The following is a 10,772-nucleotide window of genomic DNA, read 5'->3' as shown; positions in this document are numbered from 1 at the left end:
AGAGTGCCTGAGGGTGTGTTTTCAAAGGCTCCCATTGGCTTGACTGAGCTTTGGATCTTCCATACAAAAAGTACATCACAAGCAAATTGGACCGAGCCCACTAAGCCATTTAACAGAGACAAAGGAACAGACTCCAGGCACCTTCATGTGACTCTGGACACAAAGCACATGCAGGCTTATAGGAAAAGGTCTCCTTCCATTACCAGTGTCCTGAACAACCCAGCTCCCTTGTCCCCAGCAGTCAGGGCCGGGATCTTATCTCATCTCATCTAATCCTCAAGCAAGCCTCTTAAACTTTATGGCTGTAAAAGGAAGCAGTGCTTTGCTTTGTAAAAGGTGATGTGAGGATTCATTTGCAACTATTAACACCAGGGTTAAGCAACCCCGGACACAGGTGCCAGAGTGTGGCACACAAAGGCATTTTGCTTGGCATGCATGCCTTGGGGCAGATGGGTGGCGGGGGAAGGGGTCAGGGCTGCACTGCCACAACAAGGATCAGATCCCTCGCAGCCCGCTTGCCATCCACTCCTGACATGCCTACATCTTCTTACAAGTCAAGGTTGTGGGAGTTTTTGGCACTCTGCCCAAAAACATTGCCAACCCCTGCTGCACATGGTTTTGTAAATATAGTGGTACATGACAGATGGAGTTACTAGGAGCAAGTCATGTAACAAGTGATGGTCACCTAGCACTTTCCCATTGGCACCGTGCTGAACACCCCAGCTCCTGGACGCACTCCTGTGCACACTGGGACAGGACCTTGATCGCCGTTCTCAGAGCACACGTGCAACTCACAGTAACTAAGAGGGAATCATTTTTATTCATCAGCGCTATGGGGTTTAGGACACACAGCTGAGCAGTTTGGAGCACGTCTAGGAGAGGCAGTGGCACAGACTAGTCTGTGCATTACAGTAGCTGAGGATCCATAGAGAAGGCTGTTGATATCTCCCTGACTGGCCTCATATGAAATCGCAGTCAGTACTTGCTCCTAGAGTCAGCCTTAGGAAAAATGGAGCAATGGGTGAACTTGTATTTTGGTGCCCCCTTCCCACTCCAGTGTCCCAGCAAGTCAGTGGTGCTGCTGCAGGCAGAGGCAAGGGTGTGAGATGCCGTCCGGAGGGGAGGCAGAGCAGCATGGTGTGCCAGGCAGGTGGGCAGGCAGGCACTGCATTGCCCGGCTCAGCTCTTCCTGAGCAGCAGCTGAAAGCTGGGGGCGTGGGGGGGCACTGCTCCTTCTGCCTGGGGCAGGAATCGGTCAAGGCAGAGGCTGCTTGTGTGTGTGTGTGTGTGTGTGTGCGTGTGTGCGCGTGCGTGTGTGTGTGTGTGTGGTGCCCCCCTGACCATGGTGCCCTGAGCAGTCGCCCACATCGCCCACCCCTAAGGCTGTTTCTGCTTGCTCCCCTTAAAGAATTTATAGCAAAGGCTGCCAGTTTTACACTCTACCCAAGTGGACATCAGAGCTGCCCAAGAAGGGCTCGGAAATGAGCATACAGTTTGCAGAGCACTACTGAGTCCTTGAGGGCATTGCCACGCGCAAAGAATCCCAGCAGCCTCAGTGCACAGACACCAACACAAGGCTGCTCTTCCTCTCTCTGAGATCGTTCTTATTTTGGTCGTCCTCGATCTTGCTGGACCCTCATGTGAGAAATGATCTTGATCATTGCACGCACATGGTGTCCTCCATGAACCTGCTGATGGCTTGTGAAAGCTACACCCAAAACCTGAGCCCACTGCAAAGTCTTCAAACCCCTTTCTCTTCCAGTCCTTTCCCCCTCGCCCGCTGCACTGTGTTTGTGTCTTTTACAAAGCACTTCACTGCAAGGAAAAGACGCACAAAGCAAACATTTTGTGGGATGTCAATTAGCCACGACATTCATGCCTGGCCTCTCTCTGCTGCCTGCCATGCCAGATGCTCGTGTCAGAAGGGCGTTTTAGCCTGCACAGCGAGGAAGGGAGATGTCACAAGTCGCAGCAAGCTCGCTTCTGCGGAAGGAGCATGGGCAGGTGTCTCCAGTGGAGAAGTGAGGATTTTAGTTGTGGTTCAACCACAGCCCTGCTCTCTGTCCCTTTGGCAATTCACTTCACTTCACCGTGGTTGAGTGTGTCCGCCTGCAAAACGGGTTGTGATACTTCTCTCTCAGGGAGGCTGTTCGGGAACATTGGCCGAGCACTTTGAGATCCCCTGTGAGAGGTACTAGGAATATGCACTGAAAAGTGGGTCTTTATTTACCATCCTGAGAGTTGGTTTGTTGTAATCTGAATGCTTCTCCCTTGCCCCCCTCCTTTCCTTTATATTGCTTGCTTATTCCTCTCCATTGAAGGCCACGACTTCTCCATGAGACACAGCATATATCTATCACAGTATATCTATGTCTGAGCATCTGCATACAAAACTAATGCAGAGCAATGAGGAAGTATTTGGGCATGAAAATATATTTTCTTCTTTTGTTTTAAGCAATGGTATGAGTAGGAGTATAAGGATGCTTCTTACGCCGTTGTAAGAATACAGGTTTCCCTCACTTTATGCGGGTTCTGTATGTGCAAATTCACTCTTATGCAATGACCCTTTTTATACAAAAAATCCATTCTATGCAAGGTCGATTCACTCTTATGCGATCGGTGTGGTGGAAGCCGCAGTCCGTGCTTTGTGCGGTGCATTGTGGAAATGATGCCACAGGCGGAGGAAGACAAAATTATTTGGTGGGGCTGAGCCAGGTGGTGGTGCCCGGGCTGGGCTGCAACACCGGCTCCTGCAGTCCAGCCCGGTCTGGCCCCATCAGCGCTGCGCCCTGGGAGCCATGAAAGCATCCGGTAGCAGCACCTGTGCCCGGTGCTCAGGGACCGCCACAGCTGGTGTCCATGCTTCTGGAGCTGCAGCTGTGCTTGTGTGCACTGTCTGCTGTTGGTGAGTATACCAAAATTGTCTTGTAAAAGTGGTAGAAACGAGTCTCGGGGTCAGTATAGTCGAGGTCTTGGAAGGTATCCCTATTTGTTACATTGTAAAGTGGGTTCCCTTTATGTGCATTGGAGTTATGCGCCCTTTTCCAGGAATGCATGTACAGCATAAAGTGAGGGAAACCTGTATTTTAAAGCTACACGATGGCATAAGGAGCAGGGTAATACTCACACGGCTCAAAATAGTCAGAATGAAGTTGCTCTGCTACTGTCTATTCCCAGTGCCTTGCCCCCCAGCAAACGTGTACAACCACCACTAGCCATGCTATTTAGTGCCCATGCTGCGTGTTTTACTTTCAGACCTGGTTTTATGCCTCGTCTGATTAAACCTCCCATCACCCCTGTAAGAGAGGCATCCTTTCGTAGGTTGGGCATCTGAGGTGCAGTAGAGTTAAGTGTCTTGCTCACAGTCAAGGAAGGGTCCCATAGCCCCCCATAGCAAAGGAGCCAAGGACCTGAAGCCATTAGGTATAAGTGAGCTGGTCCAGGTCCACAGGGGACTGCAGCACATGGAGGGAAACAGTTCCCGTCAACAGCAATAACGCTGACAAGTGGAAAGTTGCTCCAAAGGCTTACACCCTTGCAGGACTTTGAGGCCTAAGGGGCTTCAGTAGGCTGACCATAAAGGCTGAATCCCTAGGGTGATCTATGGATCAGTTATTTTAGGCCTCCTGAACCTCAGCAAAGACTTGAACTGAAGACCCAACAGTGACGACGGTGCCTGATGTAAGGAAAACTAGCAATCTGCATGGAAGTCTAGCTGCAGCAAGAAAAAGGCACTGGGAGGTCAGCCTGTGTATATTTAGGGGCTGGAGCATCTCTGTGAGCAGCTGCCTTCATGAAAAGTGGGTTTGGTTGTACCAGCGTGGCGCCCTGCCTATATGACCCTGTATGCAGTGCACAGAACAACAGCGACTGGGTCACCCCTGATGAGCTCCGCTGATGCCAGGAGGGTTACGCCAAGGCTGGAGTAGATCTGCGAAGGGTAAATGAATGATTAGGCTGTATCTTTAATAAGATTACTCAGAACCGGCATGGTCATATGACTCATCAGTGGCCATCTTGGAGATCTTCCAAAAGCATCAAACAAGCAAAATGGGACTGAATCAGCTTCTGCATCCAGACTGCAAGTACCCACTGTATCTGTCCTTCTAATACATGGCTACAGCGATATCTGTGGGTTAGTAGAGAGGCTTACTGCCTTGCATGTGCATAGCTCGATGATTTAAGAAAACTAGCTGTGGCTATATCCGAAGGGCACGATGCACCTCTTGCTAAATGAAGTGCTTCGTAGGACAGCACAGCTGGCTTTTCAAACTGGTTTAGAAGAGCCCTTGTCTAGAGCATCAATCAATGAGAGCTGCGTGTATGTGAAAACCTGGTTCTGGGAAGATGTGGAAAACCTATTTTTTTTGTCTTTCGTTGTGGATTCCCCTGCTCTCAAGTAGCTTTGTCTAATGTAACTCCTCATCTCCACAGACAAAGAGGAATCCCTTTTAAACCTGACTTTGCAGCCACCTTTGGTGTCTCACGTTTCCCTTAAGAGTTTGCTCTCCCTGGGCCTGGCAGAGACCACGCCTAGAGGTTGGGTTTGTAGCAAGCACTCGGTGGTCGGTGGTGCAGGTGCAACCCTTGCTTTCCTCTGCCTCACCACTTCCTCTGTTCAGGTGAGGCGGGCGCAGGGTAAGACCGCCTCAATGCTTAAGAGGTGATTAAACAGAGGCCAGAGGTCCCTGATATCCTCATTGCCGCGGCAAGAGAAAATGACAAGTGAACGGTGGCTTTCAAACTATCTCCAGACCTGTGCATTCGCAATTTGTAACCTGTGCAGCATGCTGCTGATCAAAAGCATTTCCGAGTTAATAGGGGTGGGCTGACCACTTTCAATTCATGAGCTGACTGAGGTGTAACGCTCCTGCTTTTTAGTTCTTCACGGCAAAAAAGCGTGCTTGGCTTCCTCTGTGTACTCTGCCCCACAGGCATGCTGGCTTCTGGAGGGGGCTCCGTGCTGAACCCCTGAGCTAGGAGAGGGGAAGGGGACGTGTGATGGCAACTACTTGAGCATTTGTACGTGTTCAGCAATGTGGGGACGCTCTTGTGGGTAACACAATGGCTTTGCTGCTTTGTTCGTCATTGAGGGTTCCCCACTGGGCCAGTTGTCATCTTCTGTGCGGCCCGTCATGTGCCTTGCTAAGCCCGGAGAATTATTTTTGCATGCAGCTCTGCTCTTAGTGCCTCTCCCCATGCTAGCCGGGCACATCATTAATTCTGCACTCATGCAGGTGGGGTTCACTCGTGGTTCATTGCAGCAATTTGTTGATGCAGAAATGTGAAACCATGCCACTGAGGTGGTAGGAAGCTTTCTGCTTTAATGAGATGAAGGTAGGTACATTGGGCATAGAGACCCCTAGAGACAGCTCCTTAGAAGCCTATGGAAGACGGTCTTGTGGGTAAAGCACTAGACTGGCACCCACGAGACACGGTTTTGGTTTCGAGTTTAGCCAGAAATCGGTGACCTTAATCATTGGATGCCTCAGCTCATAACAATACTAATCGACCTTGGGTGGGGTGCTCATTAAACACGCTGTTGGGCCATGCACATCGCAGGAGAGAAGTCCCAGTAACACTGGCTTGATTCTTCTTCCGTCGGATAGTAATGCTGTGGACAGGTTTTGCTGTGTTTGGGTCATGGGGGTGACACCTTGAGAGCTGAAGCCACCTCTTTCCTGCATGGCTATGCTAGAGCTCACAGCACATTTTTCATCTAAATAAAAGTAGGGGCAAAAACACCCCGCCCAGCCCTGCTCATTTACTGTGCACAGGTTGTCTGCTCCACTCCGGTCCAGCAGCGGCTGAATCTGAGCGGTGCTGGAGAGATGTCTCTGGTTTGCAAGATGCCGGGAGACCCTTGTGGTCGCTAGATGCTATATAAATGTAGCGATTTATGATGCTTTTATTGTAGCGGCTATTTGATGGGTCTGCCTCGCATTTAAAGGCCAGTATCACACAGGCAGGTCTTGGGTAGTTGAGAGTCACACAGTGTCTCTTGTTCCAGGCATGTTTTATAAGTACCAGGTTGCCACGCTAACCTGGTCATAAAACCAAATGGTATCCCAGCACTTCCTTAAGCAGCATGTCAAACACCCAGCGCCCTCAGTTATTTATGGGGCTGGTGTGGCATATTTAGATTCAGCTGAATCTCAGCTTGCATTTAAAAAAACAAAAAAAATGATACATTTCTGGCTTTGGGGATGGCAAAAAAGACAGGAAAAAGAAATCTCCCAAATATGAGCAGTATGTAACAGCAGGGAATTGTCTTCCGGAGCCTGCAGGCGGACTGAACAACAGCCCTGGACACGCAGTCCCCTAACCGTTCGTGGCATGTGGTGTCGACTCTGGTGCCTAATGATGGCAAGCCATGTGTTGCCGTGATCTTTTCAGCCCTGATTGACCTCTCCGGTGGGATGGGTTTTGAGAAAGGAATGAAGCCCACAGGGTATCTAGAAGATGCTGTAAGAAAGGACATGCAGAATACCTTTTCCTGCTAGGACTGCCAGCGTAGAGGTGGCTGGTGGTTGCCTGTCAGGTTTGACAGCTTGTAGAGATGCACAAAGCACTGTGCCTGGGCACTGGAGTGATGTAATATTAATACGTGTTTCCAGACAGCATGCCGTACATTAAAGCTCTTGTGCTTGCTAATAATAATAATTATAATAATAAAGAGCACCTTATTGCTGATGGCTTCTGGGATTTTAAAGGAAGCAACAGCTTTCACAGAAAGTTTCTGGACTCGCCTGCCTTGGGGGCCTGGCAGACCCCGGGGCTCAGATGTGGGGTTGCTCTAGCCACGGTGGGGGTAGTGTGCAAGGCTGGCTGAGCCACTGCCCTGCTCCAAGGCGGTGGCCCCCCTACTGCGGCTCGGCATCGGGTGCTGGCTTCGTGCTGTGCCGTCCGGACTGGACTGTGACGAGAGCGCTCCACTCGCTCCAGAAGCCCTTCCCATCCGCGTGCTTGCAGCGAACCTGGAGGCGGTACGTGGTGCCTGGTGTCACGTCCTCGAGGGAGTAGCTGATCTGTTCACCCACATCGGGTTCTCTCTAACAGGGAGGAAAAAACAAGGACTATTTTGAGGACTTTCGCTTCTCTTCCCCAGAGGACACTTCCGTTTCTCTGTATGCCTCGGTTACAAGGAATAACAGAGAGGAAGGAGGGTAATAGTAACGCCCAGCATCTCCCCGATGCTTCTCAGGCTTTGCTGTGCGTACAATGGAGGCAGAGAGAAGTGATATGCCCTAGGCCTAGGCGGCATTGCTGTCAGAGGCTACTATAAGAGCTCAGGTGCTCTCAAGGCCATGCCCTGGGCTTGCTTCACCAGGCAACCGAGTTCAAGACCTCAGGAAACGAGCGTGTAACTGGAGAGGCTTGCTTATTAAACAGAGTCTGACCTCTTCTCAGACACCACTGCTTGCAATAGTGGGGAAAGGCTGTGCAGTCACAGTCTGGCTTACAGAGGAGGTAGGCAGGAAAAGAAAGCAACTCCAAACTATGGTGCAAGAAAAAAAGGCTTCATTTCCTTTGTTTACGGGGCCTCCAACCTGGCTGGCATTGTACAGAGCACACAGAGTCACCTAGCGGCAGAATAATATGCTGCAAGCACTGAGATCCTGACAAAACAATCAAGTCGGACCACGCACGTGGCAGCCGGCCCCCTCTAGTAACGGTTCTCGAAACCGGTGTCACCTACTGTGCTTGTCATATGTCTGCAAACAAAACGGTGGGAAAGGCTAGCTAGGACCAGTGGCCGGTCAGTGGGGATTAGTCAATGGAGCCGCACCTGTATGCGGGCACCCGGCCTAGCCTACGGTGTGCGAGATGGGTGCGTCAAAGCACGCTACTTTCTGGTGACTCTCGAGGAGCTTTTACACCAGCGGAAGCACAACCTGCTCGAGGCGCGGTGCTGACACACTCGTGCTCTGGCTGGAGTGGAGGACTAGGGAGAAGTGGCTGCCCACTGCCCGCACTCTCTCTTTGCTGGCCGGGCTGGGAGAAGAGTCTTTTCTTGCCCGTGTAAGGCAGCTTTCTGGCCTGCAATGGCACCAGAGGGGCAGGAACAAAAGCTGTTCTCCTCATTGGAAACGTAAGCTGATTTTGTCTTCTTTGTCTTTTTGCTTTTCTTGTACAAGAATCATTGAGTTAAGGGCTGGTTTGCTTGCCTAGCCCATCCTCCTGGCCAAACACAGGACTGTCTCCAAAAGGGGCTGAGATTTTCAGTCCTTTCCAGAGCTGTATGATCACGAGTCAATAATCTAAGATGCTGACTGCAGAGGCGGATCCATTACCCGTATATGCCGAATGCAGTCAGGAGAGCTGGGCAGGGGTGAGTTTGCTCATGAAGTTTGCTTTCCTTGTGACAGAGCACGTCTTGGGGTCCAACACAGTGTCTTCTCCCCTGTTTTCATTCTGCATTCGCATTTCATGGGAAAGGTACAGACTGACATGGCTCAAGGGTTTTTCCAACCGGCTATGGTTACCCAGGGTTTGTGTGAGAGAAGCTTCTCCTGTGTTGCATTACAAGCATAGGTGGTGTAAGCCCTAAAGACAGAGAGAGACTCACCTTCCAGTCCCTGCTCCCCTGCTCCCAGTACCGGAGTTCAAACACCAATGGGTAAAAGGAGGCAGCGATGCCCGGCGGGTACTGCCATTCCACGGACAGGTGGGTGCCAAATCCCATCGCGGTCAGGCCTGTCGGCGGTTCTGTTTTGGCTGTATATTAAAAAAAAAAATCTGATAAAGGAATCAAATCATTTGTGCCTGTGCTGGACTTGAGCATAGTGGGTCTCTGTATGTCCTGCGTGTGTTTGCATGTGATCAAAAGTTTGCTTGTGGTCCAGGGTCACATTTTCAGATGTGTCTAAGAGATTTGGATGCCCTTTTTCCATTGAGGGCAAGTTGGGGCCCTCAAGGCCCGCTTGCTTTTGACAATGGGACTAAGTCCAGGGTCCCTTAGACATCCCTGATGAGTTGACCCCTAGTCTCTACAGCTAATGACAAACAAGAGAAGACCACTCCAAAATGTTACTAGTATCTTTAGTTTAACAGGGTGATTCTCCATGTAAACTGTGGTGCTCATCCTGGCAGGCCGATGGTGCAACGATGGGTACAGAGAATGAGCTCCCCTTTGAATTTCAGCTTAAGCAGGGCCTGGGAGCTTTGTCATTTAAAAGCAAACCAGGAAGCAGCTGGCAGTAAAATGACAAGGGACTGCCCTGTCTTGGCCAGCAGCATTTCTGACATTGCTGTCCTAAGACGTCGGGCAGCTTCCTTGCTTACCCTGGAAGTCCTGCCGGGGTAGGTCAGGCCCTGCAGTGCTACAGGCATTGTAGGGACTCCCCTCTTCTGCTTTCCAAATACCCACCAGAAATATGAACTGACGATGAGCACCAGAAACCACCAGACTTGGGCGAACCCTTCCTAGGCTTTGACTCCCCATGTTCCTAGTCAGGCAGTGGCACAAGCCCACATAATTCGCTTCTCCTGCTTGAAAGCCCAGTTTTGGGAACGCGGTGACACACCAGCCTGACTTCGCTGGGACACGAGCATGGACTCAGATATGCTCAAACAGGTTTACTTGGACGGGAGCTGAGCAAAATCCCAAAAAACCTCGCTTGTGAATGGGCAAGACCCCCTCCATGGGGGTCCTGCGTCTCGTGCTCGGGGGCAGGTGCTGATGTCGTTCTTGTAGGTGCAATAAGGCAGGAAAGCATCGTGACTGAGTCATCTGCTGTGAGCATTCATAGCTTTGCATGGGGAGAACTAGCAGGCCTCCCTTTTGCAATCTGGTGGCAGCTTTTTTTTTTTTTTCCCTCCTTCAGGGGCTGCTGTGTTTTCTGTATTCTCCAGTTTCTGCTTGTTTTATAACCTTGATTGAAAAAGGGCAGAGGTTGGCGGCTGATGGGTTAGAGAAGAGGTGTTCGGGTCAGGGGAGGAGACCTCTCCCCCATCCGCTGAGCAGCACAAGCTGGTTTCGGCACAGAAGTACCCAGTTCAGTCCCTGGCAGAAAGACTCGGCTTCTAGCACACGTAGTGTGTGTGTGTGTGTGTGTGTGTGTGTGTGTGCGCGAGTCTCTCCCCACCCCCACCCCCCCACAGACCTGGCACTGAATCAAGTCACAGGAACCAGCCTAGGAAAAGGCTGAGCTGTTTCACTCTGCAGAGGAGGGGGATGGGTGGCGCATGCTGCTGAAGGCTGAACAAAAAAATATATGAGGCGGCTCATACAGAAGAGAAGCTGGCAGCCAAAAGTGAGGGATGGGAGGGAAAGCAGCGCCAGTGTCAGGGCGTTTCAGCCGCTACTGCCTTTGAAAGAGGTCCCTGACATTCAGGAGCTGCCACCCACAATCTCCCTTGTAGCATTACCGCGCTGTCCAGGGGAAAAAATAGGGGAAGAAAGGGATCTCCTAAGGGGCTTGTGTGCACAGCACATTTCTCAGTGTCAAGGGACTGCGTGAGGGCTCGGCAGTGCCCTGCATGTATTGCAATACCATTTGGTCCTGCCTTGGTAGCTAGCAACCATCTGTGTTAGAATCACATTAATGAATCACGTTACAGCCCTTTAAAGACAGGGCTTAGGCACCTCTCCAATATGGCTGGTGTTAAAACACAGCCCCTGAAGTGGGGGAGCTCACGGTTCACATAGACTGATCAGACCGCTGCGCCCACTCCCGCCTCCCAGGCACCCAGAGTCTGAGCAGAAGCGGCGAGGAGCCCGATCCTTTCTTTCTACGGTGCCTGCCCGCCTCTCCCATGGCGGGGGGGGG

General features: G+C 51.1%; 1 protein-coding gene across 1 annotated transcript in view; it reads right to left on the bottom strand.

Moving 5' to 3' along the window:
• Positions 1-6,815: 6,815 nt before the first annotated feature.
• Positions 6,816-10,772, bottom strand: part of LOC102380171 (cytokine receptor-like factor 1) — an 8,822-nt gene continuing 4,865 nt past the window's right edge. The window contains exons 4-5 of the mRNA XM_006025839.2: positions 8,570-8,718; positions 6,816-7,052 (exon numbers count right to left, since the gene is read on the bottom strand). Of these exons, the coding sequence (XP_006025901.2) occupies positions 6,864-7,052; positions 8,570-8,718 (338 nt within the window). The 3' untranslated portion in view covers positions 6,816-6,863. The remainder of the gene's footprint in view (positions 7,053-8,569; positions 8,719-10,772) is intronic.

The sequence above is a fragment of the Alligator sinensis genome, unplaced genomic scaffold, assembly GCF_000455745.1.
Source record: "Alligator sinensis unplaced genomic scaffold, ASM45574v1 scaffold172_1, whole genome shotgun sequence".
Taxonomy (NCBI): Eukaryota; Metazoa; Chordata; order Crocodylia; family Alligatoridae; genus Alligator; species Alligator sinensis.
Note: the sequence above shows the minus strand (reverse complement) of the source record. Positions and strands in the feature narration are given on the sequence as shown.